The sequence below is a fragment of the Canis aureus genome, chromosome 16 (genome assembly GCF_053574225.1).
Source record: "Canis aureus isolate CA01 chromosome 16, VMU_Caureus_v.1.0, whole genome shotgun sequence".
Lineage (NCBI taxonomy): Eukaryota > Metazoa > Chordata > Mammalia > Carnivora > Canidae > Canis > Canis aureus.
The window spans coordinates 39,338,409-39,357,754 of NC_135626.1; the positions used below are offsets into that span (position 1 = coordinate 39,338,409).

Here is a 19,346-nt window from a genome sequence, read left to right on the forward strand (position 1 = left end):
TCTTTCCTGCTGAACCTAGACCAGCTATAGAATGCTTATTAATAACCTTAACCCAAGAAGCCACACCCAGTTACTTAAATTGGATCCATGTGAGCTAAAACTCGTTGTTCTTTCTAGTTTAGACGAGTTGTTAGGGATTCTGGTAATCAAAATTACAGAATTTATCTGGAAAGGACCTAAAGGATGGTTTATCTTTTAAGTTTCAGGTCATGGGGGAAAAGCTAATATGCTCTTTGACCAAAAGTCTCTGAGATATTCTGACAGAAATAATGCCAGACTAGATAGATTGACAGAAATTATCAGAATGGAATTATCTAGGTCATTAACACATTCACTGTCATGGTATCAGCCAGAACACAATTTTGAGGGACCTTAGGTATTGTTCCCGGATTTTAAATCCTAGTTGTTGTTGTTGTTCTTCTTCTTCTTTTTCTTCTTCTTCTTCTTCTTCTTCTTCTTCTTCTTCTTCTTCTTCTTCTTCTTCTTCTTCTTCTTCTTCTTCTTCTTCTTCTTCTTCTTCTTCTTTCTTCTTCTTCTTCTTCTTCTTCTTCTTCTTCTTCTTCTTCTTCTTCTTCTTCTTTCTTCTTCTTCTTCTTCTTCTTCTTCTTCTTTCTTCTTCTTTTCTTCTTCTTCTTCTTTTCTTCTTCTTCTTCTTCTTCTTCTTCTTCTTCTTCTTCTTCTTCTTTCTTCTTCTTCTTCTTCTTCTTCTTCTTCTTCTTCTTTTCTTCTTCTTCTTCTTCTTTTCTTCTTCTTCTTCTTCTTCTTCTTCTTCTTCTTCTTTTCCTTCTTCTTTCTTCTTCCTCTTCTTCTTCTTCTTCTTCTTTCTTCTTCTTCTTCTTCTTCTTCTTCTTCTTCTCCTTCTTCTTCTTTTTTAAGATTTTATTTATTTATTCATGAGAGAGAGAGAGAGAGAGAGAGAGAGATTAGCAGAGACACAAGCAGAGGGAGAAGCATGCTCCATGCAGGGAGCCCGATGTGGGACTCGATCCTGGGACTCCAGGACCACACCCTGGGCTGAAGGCAGAGGCTAAACTGCTGAGCCACCCAGGGATCCCCTCTTCTTTTTTTAAAAAAGATTTTATTTATTCATGAGAGACAGAGAGGCAGAGACATAGGCAGAGGGAGAAGCAGGCTTCCCCTTGGGGAGCCTGATACGGGACTCAGTCCCAGGGCCTTGGGATCATGACCTGACCAAAGGCAGATGCTCAAGCACTGAGCCACCCAGGTGCCCCCCTCGCTCTGCTTCTTACTGGGTGTGTGGTTAAGTTACTTAACATCTCTGAGTCTTAGTATCCTCATCTGAGTAATGATATCCAATTCATAAGTTCAAGACTACCAATTAGGTAACATGCAAAGTGTCTTGCAAATAGTTGGTACTCACAAATGTTAATTCCTTCTTGCTTCTCTTGTTAATGATATTCAACACTAAGCAGAACTCCCTTGATCAAATATTTCCCATCTCTACTTGAATATTTCTAGTGAAGATAACCTTATCTTACTGGGCATTCCATTTCTAAGCTTCTCTAACTACTAAAAACTCTCTGTTATATTGAACTGAAATCTGCCACACAGAATATAGTGTGCTTTCTGCCACATAGAACTTAGCTTTGGAGTCTTTTGGATATTTAAGGAGTGTTATTCTACTCTCCTAAATCTTTTATTTTCTATTCTAAGGGGTTACCAGGTCATTCAATTGCTCCTTGGAGGACATGGTTTTCACTTCCTTTATCATCTGGGTTGCCATTACTTGGATCACTTCTAAATCTGTAGGATTGATCGAACTTCTTTTTTTCTATCTCTAAGTGTTCAAGGAATATTTTTTTTAAGGAATGCATGCTGTTTTTATTCCACTGCATCAGTCTCCAGCATAATAGTACTCCTAGAGATAGAATACAGCACAGAGTTTCCTGTTTTCCTATTAAATATAGAGATTATTTAAATTTAATAATTAGTCATTAGTAACATAATACCCTTGCCTCCCCCCACCTCTGTCCCTGCCTTGGTTTCAGGATCAGGTGTCTTGAACACATTTGTAATGGAAACTTGTTTCACTCTCATTTTGGGTTCACCCTCTTGGGTGTGAGGCCAAGGCTTGTCACTCAGACATTTCTGATTGTGGTGTTGATTAGCTAGTTGGCTCCTAAGCTATAATTATCTTCCCCCTTCAGTTAAAATCACATTTCTGTATTACAACATGAGCTATTGCAAAATCTAGTAATACATATTGGATTTTTATTTCACTCTAAGCAGACTTTTCCTGACAATTCATGTTTTTTCTTCTGGGTTGATCAGCTCTTAGGTGTTGCTGTTGTAGTACTGCTGAGTAGAACATTCTTCCTAACAAAAATTGATCAGTGGGCACTTTGCAGTATTGCTGGTTTTGTTTTCCTGTGTCCTCACTTGCTATAACACAGTGATTAAAATATACTGTATTATTGTTCCCAGATTACAGAATTTTAAGTGACTCATAACTAGAGCCATACCTGTGTGACAGCATAATGGTGCCAAAATGAAAAATTCAGTCAACATATGCTTTATTTTAAACTGGGACAAGTGTTGGGCTTAACAAATAGTTTTCATTGGATTTCAGTCAATCTTTTCCCCTGAATTTTTTAATCATTTTGAAAATGTGTAAACTGAATGTGATGTTTCTAAACATCACTTCAACCAACATGTTTGGCATACCTACTATGTGCCAGATGCTGCATTAAGTGCTGGGAATGTATTTCTGGATGGTCAGTAATACATGGCCCTGTCTTTGAAGAGGAATCAGACCCAAAAACTCATCTATAAATAAAGTTCAGATAGACCACCATGGTCAAAGAACATAAGGTTCTCAGAAGAAGGCCACTTAGTCTTGTGGAAAAGCATTCCAAGGGAGATCCGTTTTGGTTCTGTTCCTGCCTACCAGCTCTTTCATTTAACACCAAACATTGAGATTTTTATATATCCATCAAATTCTGCTCAAATGCTTTTCTTGCCATAAGAGTGACCCTGGTGCTCATGTCTCAGTCCTATGGCTTCTCTCCCTCCACCAAAATTCGGTAGCACCTCTCCTGCATTTTCTTTCTGGTGTAGGCAGATGTCTTTATACCTCAAGATAATGTTATTTGCATATGTCTATGCTTTATCACAGTTACTTCTGTAATGCCCAGTAAATATTTGAGAGAAAAATATATTTTAGATAGCACATCTTGGTTACTGAGGGTGCCTGGGTGGCTCAGTCGGTTAAGCATCTGCCTTCAGCTCAGGTTGTGATCCCAGGGTCCTGGGATCTAGCTCCACATCAGATTCCTGGCTCAGCAGGGAATCTGCTTGTCCTTCTCTCTCTCCTCCTGCTTTTACTTATGCTCTCTCTCTCTCAAATAAATAAATAAAAAAAATCTTTAAAAGAAAAAAAAAGAACACCTTGGTTAATGAAGAGGAACAAGTCCCGTTTTGGTTTAGATTGCCAGGAGTATTAAGGTTTCAGACTCAATTTTTTTGTGGAAAGCCAATATATCTTTGATCAGTTGCTTTAAGTGAACTCAGTTTTGTATCCATAGTGAGAGTTGATTGCCTGTATACAAAGCATACTCTAATGATGAATAAGAGGATTCTAGGGTTGCTTCATAAGTTAACTTAAATGGATACAGTTTTGTTTTGTTTTGTTTTTTTCTTATGAAGACTTCATAGAGACTAAGGTACTGTATTTTGTGGAAACAACTCCTGGGACTCTTTAGATATATGGGAAAAAGTCCTTGAGTTAATTTCCTTTAAAAAAAAAAAAAGCATCATTAATGTAAAGACTGGCTTTTGAAACTGAAGATCACTTTCTACTGAGTCATCAGATACTGCCTGTTGAGCAATGTGATTTATATCAATAGGCCTTGTGAAATTACCAATTGAGAATTTGTGTATTTTAGATTAAAAAAGTTATGTCTTCACAAAGTGACAAGTATTCTAAAGGTTTTCTGAAAATATTCATTGAATTCATCAAATTTCTCAGTAGAATGCAAATAACTTCTTCATGGTGTTTTAGTCCTTGACAGCATAAATTTTTAAGTTAAGATTTCAGGAAAATAAAGTAAGTAGAATTTATTTCTGTGTGACTTATACATTTTTAAAAAATAAAATAATGAAAATAAATAGATTCAAATTAAATATATTCAGAGCATCCTATTTATTTATTCAAGTATGATTAATACATGGTGTTTTTTTTAGTTTCAGATATATAGTATAATGATTCAGCATTCTGTACATTTCTTAATGCTCATCAAGATAATCCCCTTTATCTATTTCACCCATCTCCTTATCCACCTCCCCTCTGGTAATCATTAGATTGTTCTCTGTATTTGTCTCTCTTTTTTTCTTTGTTTGCTTGTTTGTTTCTTAAACTCCACTTATGAGTGAAATCATATGGTATTGGCCTTTCTCTGCTTATTTCTACTGACTTATTTTATTTAGCATTATGCCCTCTAAGTCCATCTTAGAGGGGATGCTGCAAATTGCAAGATTCATTCATTTTTGAAAAATGTCTGAGTGCTATTCCATTGTAGATGTATACTACATCTTCTTTATCCATTCATCTGTTGATGGACATTTGGGTTGCTTTCATATCTTGGCTATTTTAAGTAATCCTGCAAAGCATCTTCTTCCTGCCTCCTGTACAATGGATACTGCTTAGCTGCTGTGTATTGATAAATTTGAGTTTGTTTATTCAGTCTTACTAAAGATAAGTGGTGGAAACTTTTAGAGTTATAGTTAATAAATAAGTAGAGAAAAATATCTTGACTGTTTCAAGAAAATAATAGAAGAAATATATGAACACTTTTCAGTATTAACGCAACTAATGTTTATTGAGTGCCTTTTATGTAGTACCCTATGCTAAGTCCTGGGGATAGCACAGTAGTGTTACTCCAACTTTTATTGAGTGGATAGTCTAGCACTTGTACACAATTCCATGCACACATATTCAGCAAATACTGATTTTTTTCCTACACAGTGGGCTAGAGTGCTGTTTTATATACTGGGCTGGACACCAGGGCTGCAGTGGAAGGCAAAACAGTAGAGAGCTTAGAGATCTTACAGTGGGAGAAGCAGGCACTAATTCAGTAGTTGTGCAAATAAATACGTAAGAAGACCACAGTGTATTATGAGAGTGTATAATAGGAAAACCCAATGTGGTTATCATGGGAGGGGGTGAGGAAGGGGGAGGAGTAGAGACTTACAGAGACGGGTTGAGGCTTTACAGAGGAAGTAACATCTGAATTCAAACCTGACAAGGCAAGTAGGAGTTATCCAGGCCAAAATGAAGAGGAAGCACATTCTAGGCAAAGAGGGAAAGCCTGTGGGAAGGAGCGGGCTTTAGAAAAGCTGAACTAGGCCAGTAGGAGAGGTGAAGTAGAGAGGAAAGGCAGGTGAAGGCACACAATTTGAGAGAAGGGAAAGGGGGCCAGGACAGACCTTGCTAGATTTTGGTCTTTATTCCAAGGACTATAGGAAACCTTTGAAGGGTTTTAAGCAATAGGATGGCAGGATCAGATTTGTCTTTCAAAACAATATTTTCCTGGCTGTGACAGGAGGAACAGAATGGAGGGAGGTGCTAGTGGAAGCTGCATGACTTTCAGGCTAGTGATGATGAACCATGACCTGGACCAGGGGTGGGGGGCAGTTGAGGGGAGGTTGGGGAGATGGAGTAAACTAACTGGATCATAGATATTTAGGAGGCAGAATGCCAGATGTGGCCAGGATGTGCTTAGCATATTTGTTGAATGAATATATAAATCGATGGCCTCAGGAGACCTGGAGCTTGACCTAGTTAAGAAGTTACAGTTGAAGGATTTTTTGGCTAATATTGATGAAATAACTTTCCTTGGCTTGATTAAGCAAAGTACAATTTGACTGAAATGTATAAATTTGTTAAAATAACCCATATCGGGATCCCTGGGTGGCGCAGCGGTTTGGCGCCTGCCTTTGGCCCAGGGTGTGATCCTGGAGACCCGAGATCGAATCCCACGTCAGGCTCCCTGCATGGAGCCTGCTTCTCCCTCTGCCTGTGTCTCTGCCTCTCTGTCTCTCTCTGTGTGACTATCATGAATAAATAAATAAATAAAATCTTTAAAATAAAATAAAATAAAATAAAATAAAATAAAATAAAATAAAATAACCCATATTTCGTGATTTGTCTAAAACCCAAACATAAATGACCCACAAACATTTTACACAGAGACAAGTTATGATGGCATAAGGTATTTGGATATATGTTTATATAGCAAGTGTTTTGTGATGCATAGCATGCAATTTTGGAATGTGGTTTTATATGAGCAGGTTTTCAGAATGCCAATGCTTTGGAAAATGCAGCTAAACAGTCTCCCTCTGGATAGATCAGGAAAGAATTGTGTAACCTGCCGCTTTAGCTTTGTACCTGGGCAATTGCGAAGTTAGATTGTCCTTTTAACTCCTCGAATGATCTCTGTCACGCAGCTGTTGGCTGTGTACCCTGGAGGTGACAGATGATGATGGTGATAATGATGACTAAAATGTTCATCAGGCTCCCCTCCCTGCTAAGACCTACCTTCCCCTAGAGCAATACTCATCTTCCCACTGGTTAGCATTCAGTTCTTGCTCCTTCCAGCTCTGCAAGCTGTAAAAACACCTTCCAGAGTCTACTGCAGAAGACTCCACTGGGGAACTGAGTCTGATTCTCTCACCTTCCTCACTTCTTGGGCGACTTTTCTTCACCCCCAGCCTCTGGTTAATGAGACAGGGAAGCTGGGCCTCTTTATTCTGCGTTGTCTATAGCACACTGACATGAATTCTTTGTTAGTCTGGATCTAATTCTGCAGTGTTGGTTTCAGAATCATCTCTGGATGAGATGCTGATTGTACGTGTTTTTTTTTTTAAAACAGTGATGGAAATTTACCTTATTATTTATCCACCTACTCAGTTACTTATTAGATAAGATGGGAAAGTTTAACATTAAAATTACTTTGTCATTCCAGAATCAGCACATGAGGTTGTGTAAAATGGGTGTTCAGTGAAAACATCTTAAAATATCTTGAAAGTACCTTAATATAATGAAAGATGTGACGTAAAATGTGATTAAATATTTAAGAATATTATAATTTAAAAATATGCCCTGATACCTGACTGGTTCAGTAAGCAGAGCATGTGACTCTTGATTTTGGGGTTGTAACTTCGAGCCCCATGTTTTGGGTATAGAGATTACTTAAAAAATAAAATCTTAAAAAATTGCCCTGAAAATGCCTGTTTAACAGTGTGAGTTGCTCCTTTTAAAAACTTCTAAAACTCCTAAAAATGAATGAAGAGGTGTCAGTCTTCCAAAAGGAATTGACTAAGCCTCCTCACACTTCTGTTAAATAATCACATTTATCGTGTGTGGAGCAATGACACTTTTGCCAATTAAAAATGATGACAACTCGCCCTATTCTATTTGCACCGAGGCAACCAAGGAGAATAATGTATGAAACTTTATCATGTATTTACTTTTAGTTCATAAAAACGGGTTATTTTCTTTTCTTTAATTTTTATTTATTTATGATAGTCACACACAGAAAGAGAGGGAGAAGCAGGCTCCATGCACTGGGAGCCCGACATGGGATTCGATCCCGGGTCTCCAGGATCGCGTTCTGGGCCAAAGGCAGGCGCTAAACCGCTGCGCCACCCAGGGATCCCCAAAACTGGTTATTTTCAATAGAATATATTAAGACTTACATATAGTTGGTGCTAAATATTGGTTAAATGAATGTATATACAAATAAATGAATATATGATGCCCTGCATGTATACATAAATATACCAACTAATCATTGTTTAAAAAATTAAAAATTACACTTCAACTTGTTAAAAAAAAGTTGTATTTGCAGCTCTGTTCATTTGAAATATGAAATTGCAGCCTTAATCATTTAAAAAAAAAATCCCATGGTATTTACAAATAAATGAAATATTCCAAAAAGGATACACTTATCTTAGCAGAAATTTCATGTGTTTATAACTTTAGGAGATGCGTTCCAAGCTGACAACTAAAATGCACATATTTTGACCAGCCAAGTTCAGCCAGGGAAGTGGCATGGGATGAAGAGGGTATGTTCAATTAGGACACTAATATTTTTTAGTTTCATTTTAAGTTTATGACATTTAAATCTTAGGTCTAGCTCCAAGTCCTAAGAAACATTTATTAGTGGGGCTCCTTGGTGGCGCAGTCACCATCCAACTCTGGTTTCAGCTCAGGTCATGATCTCAGGGTCTTGAGATTAAGCCCTACATTGGGCTCCAAGTTCAGCAAGGAGTCTGCTAAAGTTTCTCTCTCCCTCCCCTTCTCCCCTCTTCATGTTCTCTCTCTCTAAAGTGAATAAATAAATCTTTTTTTTTTAAAGAAACATTAGCTCATAAAAAGTCATTTTCTCAGCTATGTGAATAGATTTTTCAGTTGATGTTTGAGTATATTTTTAAAAGCTTGAGTAGTTCAGATTGTCTGGTTCTCTAAACTCTGAATAATCACAACCTTTATTCTTTATGTCTTAAGACAACTTGCCTCCTTACTGGTGGACTTTTTGGAAACTAATGCCACTCATTATTTAAGTAAGAACATGTTAATTTATTAAGTTGATGCTTGTAAAAAAGTTTGCTTTTTTTTTGTCTTTTCTTTACCTCTCTTTTTAAATTTTTTATTTTTTAAAGATTTTATTTATGAGAGAGAGAGAGAGAGAGAAAATAAGCAGGGGGAGCGGCAGGCAGAGGGAGAGGGAGAAGCAGACTCCCCGCTGAACAAGGAGTCTATGTGGGGCTTGGTCCCAGGACTCTAGGACCATGACCTGAGCTGACAGCAGATGCTTAACTGACTGAGCCACCCAGGTGCCCTTACCTCTCTCTCTCTCTTTTTTAAAAGTGAACTTTAAAAAGTGAACTTTCTAGGGGATGCTTGAGTGGCTCAGTCGGTTAAGCATCCAACTTTTGATTCTGGCTCAGGTCATGATCTCAGGGTTGTGGGACTGCACACTGTGTCAGGCTCCACGCTGGCCATGGAGCCTGCTTGAGGTTCTGTCTCTCTTTTTCCTCTGCCCCTCCCACCCCCTCACTCCCTCACTCTAAAAAAAAAAGTAAACTTTCTAGTTCAAACATATCACAAGTGGCTTCAAAAGCAGGATTAATTTTTTTAAGTTAACTTTCTGAGATTCCAGTAGGTGGCACTCTTACAAAGCCTAAAGAAGTGACTGATTTGGCAACCTAGGGTTGTTTTTTAGATAGTTCTCTTCTGTAGGGACCGACTTGCAAACCCATTTGTTCTGGATAATTAAAATTCATGGTTTCCCTAATTATCAGAGTCATACACGCTCTTTGTTAAGCATTTTAAGAAATGTACAGAAGAAAATGTACAGAAGAATAGTCTTCAAAGTCCTTGGTAATTTCCTGGAGATAACCACTGTAACAACTTAGTATGTACAATATTTTCCAGACCTTTCTGTAGCCTGTAAATACAACAAATACATATAAAAAGTAACCATTTTAATCTGTAAAGGTTTAGATTTCAAAATAATCATGAACAATATGCTTGTCTTTTATTGTCTGATCCTGTACTTGGATTTTTTCTTATAAGTTATTTTCTTTTTCTTTAAATTTTTATTTATTTATGATAGTCACACAGAGACACAGGCAGAGGGAGAAGCAGGCTCCATGCACCAGGAGCCCAACGTGGGATTCGATCCAGGGTCTCCAGGATCACACCCTGGGCCAAAGGCAGGTGCTAAACCACTGCACCACCCAGGGATCCCATAAGTTATTTTCTTTAAAGATAGATCTATCACTTCTGCAGTTCATTAATTCCTGAGTCCAGAAAGACCCTTTACATCTGTGTTGAATTAGGGCTTGTGGTTTAGTGAATGAGGGCTGGAATCTCATGATAAGGATGTTGTGCTAATTGCATTTCTTAGCAGTGAGAATAGGGCAAAGTGAACTTATATAATAAACCTAATGCATCCTTTGCCCACTGAAGACTGTAGAATATTCTGAGATATTACTAGGAAAGGACTGCAATTTTGGGTTTGATGGCTCTTCCATTAGATCCTAGCCATTGGAGTTTAAATAGGAAATTTTGTGATATCATTGATTTTTTAAAGGTAGTTCCCCCCCCCCCATAATATAACTTAATTTTTTTTAAAAGATTCATTTACTTATTCACAAGAGACACACACACACAGAGGCCTAGATATAGGCAGAGGGAGAGGCAGGTTCCCTACAGGGATCCCCATGCAGGACTTGATCCCGGGACTCCAGGATCACGCCCTGAGTCAAAGGCAGATGCTGAACCACTGAGCCACCCAGGCGTTCCTCTCCTGTAATGTAACTCTAAGGCCAGCTGACTGCCCTCAAAGTGAGCAATCCAAGAAACCAATCCAGAATTGAAATGCCTTAGAAAAAAAAGATTTTATTTATTTATTTTGAGAGAGAGCATGGGTGTGGGTGAGGGCGAGGAGGGGCAGAGGGAGAAAGAGAATCTCAAGCAGACTCCACCGTGAGCATAGAGCCCAACATGGGGCTTGATCTTATGACCCTGAGATCATGACCTGAGTCGAAATCAAGTCAGATGCTTAATTGACTGAGTCACCCAGGTGCCCCAGAATTGAAATGCTTTTTGTGAAAAGGAAATCACACAGGGTCACTTCTTGAGTAGATCTATTCTATTCATTGTAGGAGGGGACTGTACATAGGGGCATGAGTACCAGGATGTGGGGATCCCTGGAGCCATGTTGGAGGGTACACAAGAAGTAATCAATGCACAGGAGGTTACTTTGTTTTTTTTTTTCTTATTGAGGTATAATTGTTGAATAATGTGTATTAGTTTCAAGTATACAACATAATAACTCAATATTTGTATATGTTGTGAAATGATCACCACAATAAGTTATAGATGGTTATTTTAGAACCATGGGATTAGTTAAGATCACCTAGGGAATGAGTGGAGAGAGAGGGGACAGGAAGATTGGGCCAACATTCAGAGGTCATAAAAGAGTTTGAAAAAAAAAAAAAAGAGTGAGAAAATGTGGCAAGTGAGGTATTGTCTCAGGGAACCCAGTGGAGAAATGCTGATAAAAAAGAGGAATGTTGATAAAACTAAGATAGTAGCTAAGAACCAATAAGCTGGGTTTATCCTTGTGCAAAATGCCTTTCTTCTTTGAGTCTCACACAAGTCAGACGTAGTTGTAAGGAAAACAGATGTTATTTGAAACAGCAACTATGTGCAACTACTTCTGAGTACCAGAAAAGGGGCATCCTTTATTACATGGACCTTGTTCAGGAAAAGATTTTGATAATCTTTTTGGACCTAAAAGGTAAAGTTCTCCTATGACATATTCTAGAAGGGGAGGGCTAGGCAGAGAGTTAAATTGCTATGCATAATATAGGGAGATAAGTGGAGCACTTCAGAAAGTTGCATGCTGAAGTAAGTCACCTACAATGGCATAATAACCTTCTTTGGGCTTTTGCACTCAGTGCAGGAATTCCTCCAGGCTTGCATGACTCCTCCCTCTCCTTTCTCCTCTTGATACTCCTTGCTCATCAGTTTCCTTCTGCACCCCATTTTGGTTCCATATACTCCATAATAATAGAATGCAGATAGTGAATACTTGCTATGTACCAGAGACTGCTCCTAGTGTTTTATGTATGTATTTTAAATCCCTCACTTAATCTCCACAAAACCCACCCACTTCAAAGATCAGGAAACAGGCATACAGCAAGTAGGTTACTTGCTATGAAGTGACAGAGCTAATATTTGAACCCAGTCTGGCTTCAGAGCCCAGGCTCTTAATCATTAAATCCTGCTCTTATTTTCCATCTAGAGTTTTGAATATGGCAATCCAGATTGAACCCCCATCTACTCAAGCCTAGACTTTGGCCACCTTCTGCCATAACTGAGAACATGACATCTGTTATTGACTCATGGGTCTGATCCACCCCAATAGAAACCCAATCTGAGCCTCACGGGTGCTGGATAGGAGAAAGGACATAAAACAATGTTTGTTTATACCCTTGTGTTTTTTTCACATGCGTTCCTCTGTTCCCTTTTCCTTTTCTCTACCTGGTTGATCTCTTTTCTTTTTTTTTTTTTTTAATTAATTGATTTGAGAGAGCGAGAGCACATACGGGGGTAGAGGGGCAGAAGGAGAAGGAGAAAGAGACTCTCAAGTAGACTCTGCTCCCAGCACAGAGCCCAATGTGGGGCTTGGTCCCATGTCTCTGAGATCACAAACTGAATCAAAATCAAGAATCCAAAAAAAAAAAAAAAAAAAAAAAAAAAATCAAGAGTCTGACAGCTAACCCTTCTAAGGCACCCAGATGCTCCATCCTGGTTGATTGTTGTATGAAGCAATTAGTTGCCCCCTGACAAATTGTTCAGTTCTTCCTCCATGTGTCCTTCTAACTTCTATGTGGCCTCTCTGTATCACCATTCCCACTAAATGTCTATCCTAAATTGTGAGCTCCACTAGGCAAGGACCCTATCGTATTCATCTTTGAGTCTCCATTCTTACATACTGTAAGGATTCCATAAGTGTTTCTTGACTGAATCAAAGAAGGTCTTAGAAAATGAACAGGACAACTGTTATCCCCATAGTAGACAATGTAATTTGCTGTAACCTTAATGGGATGATGTAAAAAGGGCAGAACTTCTAAAAGAATCTTCTTAATCTCCAACCTTGACATTTTCATCTCAGTGTTTATCTACTTTATATTAGTGTTTTACAAACCTCTCTCTATGCTCTTGACATTGTTGGAATTAAGAAGGTACATATTTCATATTATTACCATTCATCTTTTATTTAACTTTATTAAAACAATACTTGATCAAAATCATGTGATTAAAATATGTTCCAGGTCACCAAAAGAAAGCTTATTAGAAGGCTACTCTAGGTCCAGAAAGATGTAAAGCAATTTTGGTTTGTTCTAAAGACCAACATGGCCACAGTGATTTGTAATTGAAGAGCAATAGGGACTCAAAGTGAATAGGGAGTCCAAGGAAAATGAAACAGACAAACGTAGAATTGAGTTAATATGGTATCTTACTCTGAAAGGGACAATTTCTGCTTGTAAATTTCCTATCCCTAAGGAACCAGTCATGGGGCAGGTCTTGTGAAATTTTACATTAGTTCTTCCTGAACTTGAGATGAGACCACTTCACCGTTCACCACTTCCTGCACAATTGTCTTGATTCTCCGGGATTTGGTTGGGTCTAAAGATAAAAATGGAATAAAGGGGCAAGAGTAAGTGTTTCATACATTCATCCAAAGTTGGTTGTTGTTTAGCTTAAGCTTTAAATTAGATATTGGCAGATATAATCCACCAAATTTAAACTTTCAAAAGTGACTTTGCATTCATTCTAAAACAATGCACTTTTTGCATTGTTGAAAATGAAAGTGAAATGTATTCAGTGTCATATTATGTACAAGTGAAAATATTTCTCCTTTTAAAAATTTAAAAAGTGGCTATGATGCTCATAACACTTCTTTGTAGAATAGATTGTTTTCCTTCTGGGTTGCCAGAAATGTTCATACAGTACAATCCACTCATTTTTCTGCAGGAATACATAAATATTTTTCCTTGGCCCAGAATGCAAATATATTTTAAATTATTAATAATACTGCAATATTCAAGAGATCTTATCATTTTAGTCATTAATAAGTGTGATTCTGACTTATTCTCAGTGATTCTTAGGGAGTCTGCATACCTTTAGAGGAATCAATCGACTGCGTTTGAGATTTGGATTCTGTCACATATAAAGTCTCATCAAAGCCATCGCTGTAAAAAAAACAAGGGGGATGATACCACATGATGCTTTCTGGGAGGAGGAGAAATAAAGAGTTTGCTCTTTAAGCTAAAAATTTACATAACACTATGGCTAAATAGAGAAGATATTCTAAATTTCTTGATGAACAGTGATTGAATAATGCACCCTGAGAGTAAGCAGTTAGTGCAGTGAACCTTTATTTTCAAACTCTGCCTAAAATGGGCTCTCAAAGTGAAGCAAACTGGCAATTAATGGAAGATCTGATCTCAGAACTTTGATTTCCTGATTTAGAGCCCTGGGGTCTTCCCACTAGTCTAGGCTGCTGCTGCTTTTGGAAAGTTCACTGCAGTAGGTTGTGAGGTGATTCAGGTGGCTGTTGTGTGAGGTGTCATACTCAGCATGGGGGCATTGATACTAGGACTCTAATGGGTGACTTCTCTAGTGTCAGTTTGCAGTATGCCTGTCTGTGGTGTCATTATTCATCCCAGCATTTTATGAATTGTCAAGCGAGATAAAGGGTGACGCCACTTTGGAAAGTGTAGACCATTAAATGAAATCCAGGGTATGCTTGTTAGGAGATGTGGTATTTTCCATCAATGAAAGAACCCTCCTTCCTTCTGTTGCCCCAAGCGCATCAGGCGGCCCCTGCTGGTCAGCCACTGAAGTTATTTGCATCCTACGTGAACCTGTCTATTCACCCTTGGGCCTCGCCGTCCAGGAGGCGGCGGTAGGTCTCGATCTCCATCTCCAGGCGGGCCTTGGCGTTCAGCAGCCGCTGGTGGTCGGCGTTCTGGCGCTCGGTGTCGGCGCGCACCTGGAGCAGCTGCTCCTCCAGGCTGCCGATGAGCTGCTGCACCTGGGACAGCTGGCCGCAGTAGTCGCCCTCCACTTCGGCCAGCGAGGCCTCCAGGGATTTCTTCTGCACGTGGGAGGGAGATGGCACAGATACAACAGTGGAGGGGATGGCAATGAGGAAGGCGGCCACAACAGTGGAGGGGATGGCAATGAGGAAGGCGGCCAGCCAGTGGCCTTATAACTAACGTGGGTGCCACGTTTTCTTTGGAAGTCGAAATGATGCCGCGCGTGCGCGCCCTACCGTGGCCAGCTGGGACTGGAGCTCGATCTCCAGGTTCTGAAGTGCGCGCCTCAGGTCGGTGACCTCGCTCTTGCTGGACTGCAGCTGCTCCGTGTTGGTGCTGATCTCCTTCCGCAGCTCCCCGCTCTGCCGCGGCAAAGAGGGGCGAAAGGACGTGAGCGCGTGCTGCGCCCGCAGGTCTTTCCTGCCTACGTGTCAAAGCCTTTTGTTTTTGCTTGTGGTACCTTTTCAATGAACCAGGCCTCTGCGTCCTTACGGTTCTGCTCGGCAATGGCTTCGTACTGCGCCCTCATGTTGTTGAGGAGCCTGGTGAGGTCCACGGCTGGAGCAGCGTCCATTTCCACACTGATCTCCCCTGGGCCGCCTGCCCGGAAGCTTTGGAGCTCCTGGGAACAGCGAGCGAGAGAGTGAGGGAGAGTCGCCGGGCCCCTTGATAACTCTGGTGGGCGTCTTACAGCAGAAAAGACATTAAGTGTTATATGTTATGACCACGTTGCTGTACTGTTATAATACAACATATTAAAACTTCTTTTTTTAATCTACAAATTCATACTTTTCTTTTGATTTAAAACTACTGAAGGCATTGCCTTGGGTCCCTAAACTTACCATGGACCCTAGGGGATGTGCCTACTATGGCAAATGGATGAGTTAGCCCTGCTTCTTGGCGATCCAGGGCCTTTACAAAGAAGAGAAGGCCTAGTGGAAAAGGTACAGTGGAGCTTCAACTACAGCCTCCAAACTGGGGCTGCAGACAGTGCCAAGGCTTGCACACTGTTTGTATCAGTCATTGACTTCCAGTAGAAAGCTCTTGAGAAGCCCATTGCCAGGGTCATGATTAATGTCTGTGTACACAGAACTTTTGATATACTATGCAGCATACCAGAGTTCATTGTGTGTTTTACACTGGGCATAACCAGCTTCTCACACAAATATAACATTTTGTATTATTGGTAGACTTGTTTTTGAACTTTAAATATACTATATTTTTGGAAATCACTAAGTTAGGACCATTAAAATTCTGGTTGTCCTTGTCTAATGAGCAAAATGACAAAATCAGAAAGCACTGCTAATCTGTTAAACTTTAACGGGAACCACTATCAATCCTGCCACTGCCACCACACATACACTCACTCAGAAATCCAAAACTAATGGCCAATTTAACAGGGGTATCATGTATCATCCATACCTGTTCTAACTCTGGATTTGTAAATTTGAAATTGTAATTTTTGAACTTGGGAGGAAAAAAGCCACTTAGAAATCTGCCTTTTCTGGCTGACCTCTTCGTGGTTCTTCTTCAGGTAGGCCAGTTCTTCTGTTAGGTTCTCGATCTGCATTTCCAGGTCGGCTCTGGCCAGGGTCAGCTCGTCCAGCACACGGCGCAGGCCGTTAATGTCAGCCTCCACACTCTGGTGCAGGGCCAGCTCGTTCTCGTACCTGAAAACCAAGCACAAAAGTTTCCGAAGTCAACACATCCATTTGAATAAGGCCTCTGCCATCATCTTCAGGTCTGTTTTGCACCCTGTGTGATTACGTAAAAGTGGCAGCATTGTAATATATGATGCTCTGTTTCCTTTTTAACGTTTTCCTTTCTTTTTCTTCATAATAATTTACTACTCAGTTGGAGAGAAGTGAAAGAATTGTGAGGTGAGACTTTTCTACCAGTCTGTCTCTACCATGAACCTCAGTAGCCCTGCATCCCAGGGAACAGTTTCTCCTTTGGCTGGCTGCCCTGGCAGTAGTAGCCCTCTCCGGGTGGAGTTTCTGATGGAATCCTAAAAGCAGTTGAAAATTAAAAAAAAAAAAAAAGATTTTTGCTTAACTTTCATTCATGATTTAATTTAAAACATTGATACTTCTCTGATACCTTTTACCAAGATTTTACAGGTGGAGGATCATCACCACTGCAACATCCTGCATGGAGATTTTGTGGAGCAAAATGAGTGTTAGTGTTTCTTCCTTATGTGCGGGAGGATGGAATATGGGAGAGGAGGAAGAAATATAAAAATAGGTGTGTGGTTAATATTTTAGTGGTATGTGTCATCAGGAAAAATATAATCTCACTTCTAGACAAAAACATTATTAATTCATTTTGATACATGGAAGATTGAGGTTTAGGACATTGGTGTAAATACTATGTCACAGTATAAGCCAAAAGCAAATTACAAACATGGTGGTGATCATAGCCCTAGGTTTAAGTAGCGTATATCTAAGGACATGTAACGTGAATTGTGTTTGAATCAGCTTTCTTCCTAGAATGTCCAACGTAAATTTACCAAAACAACAGATGTGTAGAGTGTGTTAACTACAGAGGGTTTGAAATATTTGCCATCAACAAAGGCAGGAAAATAGGGAATAAGAAGAAATGATGAGACATGTCAATTACCATTAGTCTTTCTTTTGTTCTACTCACTTCATTCTGAAGTCTTCGGCAGCCAGTCTTGCATTGTCAATCTGCAAGATGAGCTGGGCATTTCCAATGCTGGCAGAAATTATCTGGCCAAATAGGGGAAGACACATGAAATGGGGTTGTAAAATACTAGTATTATGTGGGTGTATTTTTGAGAAGGAGTTTTTAGGTGATATTAACATGCTATTAAGAGTTTAAGGCAGTTTAACTTTTAAAAAGAAGACATACTTGTACCATTTTATTTAAAAATTGAGAAACATTTCTTGCAGAAAGTTAGTGGAAATACAGTTACTTTATGATAAATGATAGAATGAAACTAAATAACCTGAGATGAGAAATTGCTCCAAATACAGTCAAGTTGAAAGGTACCTTAAGTTTTAGATGGTTTATCACTGTGAAATATTAGTATAGCCAAAGAGGAAAATAAAAAAATAGTTCCCAAATCCCCCTCAAAAACCATATTCTTACCTCATTCCTGAGGTCTTCGATCAATGGATAATATTTACTGTAATCACTCTGTGATCCGGGGTCTCCAGTCCCAGATCCTCGTGTTTCATACCATTCTCGAATTTTGTTTTCTAGCTCAGTATTAGCCTCTTCTAGAGCTCTAACCTTATCCAGATAGGAAGCCAATCTGTCATTAAGATTTTGCATGGTTTCCTTCTCTGATCCAGAAAGAAGGCCTCCATCATTGCCAGAGAGAATACCTGCAGAGCCACCTCCTGGGCTTCCCCCAAATCCAATTCCCAGGCCTCCAAAGCCACCTCCTAGGCCTCCAAAGCCACCTCCCAGGGCTCCAAAGCCACCTCCCAGGGCTCCAGAGCCACCTCCCAGGGCTCCCCCATAAGCAGCACCCAGTCCTCCTGCAAAGGAAATTCCAGAGCCACCACCAAAGCCAGAACTAGAACCTAACATGGAAGCAGCAGAAAAGCCTCCCCCATAGCTGTCTCCAAAGCCAAGGGTGCTCCCCCCATAGCTACTTCCAACTATGGAAGCAGACGTGCCCCTGGCTCTGCCCGATGTCCCACTCTGGGAAGACAGCCGCCGGGGCAGCCCAGAGGTGCGCACTGAGAGGGACATGGTATTGCTGGAAAGATCCACAGCCCAGGGAAGGGAGCCTCAACCTGAGAGGAAGCAGTGTCAGCAAGGCAGAAGGGTTGGCCTTTTATAGGTCATGAAATGGGTGTTGCAGTTGAAAAGTTCACTCTCTCACCCAAAATATCATGCTCCCCCCCCTTTTTGACCAGCTCAACCAGTAAAAGATTTATGCATACTGAAAACTCATTAGCATAGAAATAATTGAATAATTGTGCCTATTACATATTTGTTAAACAAAAAAGAAATCTGGGTGGAGTAGAGATAAGTTGTCACAAGAAATTTTTCTCTTCCAGATTACTCCATTGTTTGTATTCTCTGCACTGCCCAGTGTCTTACACACTGTAGGAAAGCAATGAGTGATTGTTGAATGGATAAATTAATTTTACGTCTCCTCAGCCTTGAGCTTCTTAAAGTTCTTCACTCACATTTCCTACTTGTTTCCTTTAGAAAACGAACTGTAAACCATCTGACCATGATCTAGTTTATATTCTAGTGGAATATAGTTTCAGAAGCAGTTGTGAAATGCATTAATGGAAGGAGAGGAATAAACAAATTTTCCAGATTGATACAGGGATTTGAATTCTCAAGGATTTTAAAACCTCAGATTAGGATCAGGATTTTGCATAGTTTCTTTCTTTCTGATTCAGAAAGAGGACCTCTTAAACATTGAAAGAATGCTATTTTTGACTAGAATATTATAGTATCCTCAGCAGCTCTTCCTTTACATAAGAATGACCTTCTTAGTAAACTCTAAGAAATCAGAAGCTTTGTCTGATAATTCAGTGCTCAACCCCCAGCATTGCTAATGTATCAAAATGCAATTGATTTTTTTGTATATTAAAATTATATCACTGCTCCCACCCTCAACCCCTGTGTCCCCACAGATATTCTCTGCTTGACTGTAGCGTCCCAGAAAGTGAGGTTCTTCAAGCCGGCAGTGCCCACTGGTGACATAGGGGCAAATG

General features: G+C 39.7%; 1 protein-coding gene and 1 long non-coding RNA gene across 3 annotated transcripts in view; one reads left to right on the forward strand and one right to left on the reverse strand.

Moving 5' to 3' along the window:
* Positions 1-19,346, forward strand: part of LOC144286575 (uncharacterized) — a 52,151-nt gene that overhangs the window by 26,364 nt on the left and 6,441 nt on the right. The gene's annotated exons all lie outside the window — the stretch shown is intronic.
* KRT12 (keratin 12) lies at positions 12,809-18,396 on the reverse strand. Its single transcript, XM_077853163.1, has 8 exons — positions 17,752-18,396; positions 17,287-17,369; positions 16,154-16,310; positions 15,101-15,262; positions 14,877-15,002; positions 14,479-14,699; positions 13,721-13,791; positions 12,809-13,225 (listed from the first exon to the last, which is right to left on the reverse strand). The coding sequence occupies exons 1-8, from the start codon at positions 18,361-18,363 to the stop codon at positions 13,134-13,136; spliced, it is 1,524 nt and encodes a 507-aa protein (XP_077709289.1). The 5' UTR covers positions 18,364-18,396; the 3' UTR covers positions 12,809-13,133.

Excerpts from the sequence above, each read along its gene's own strand:
- KRT12 (XM_077853163.1), bottom strand. The coding sequence starts at position 18,363 with ATGTCCCTCTCAGTGCGCACCTCTGGGCTGCCCCGGCGGCTGTCTTCC. Across the intron at positions 15,003-15,100 it reads AGGCCTGGTTCATTGAAAAG|AGCGGGGAGCTGCGGAAGGA; the intron begins GTACCACAAGCA and ends TTGCCGCGGCAG. Across the intron at positions 14,700-14,876 it reads TCCAGTCCCAGCTGGCCACG|AAGAAATCCCTGGAGGCCTC; the intron begins GTAGGGCGCGCA and ends TCCCACGTGCAG.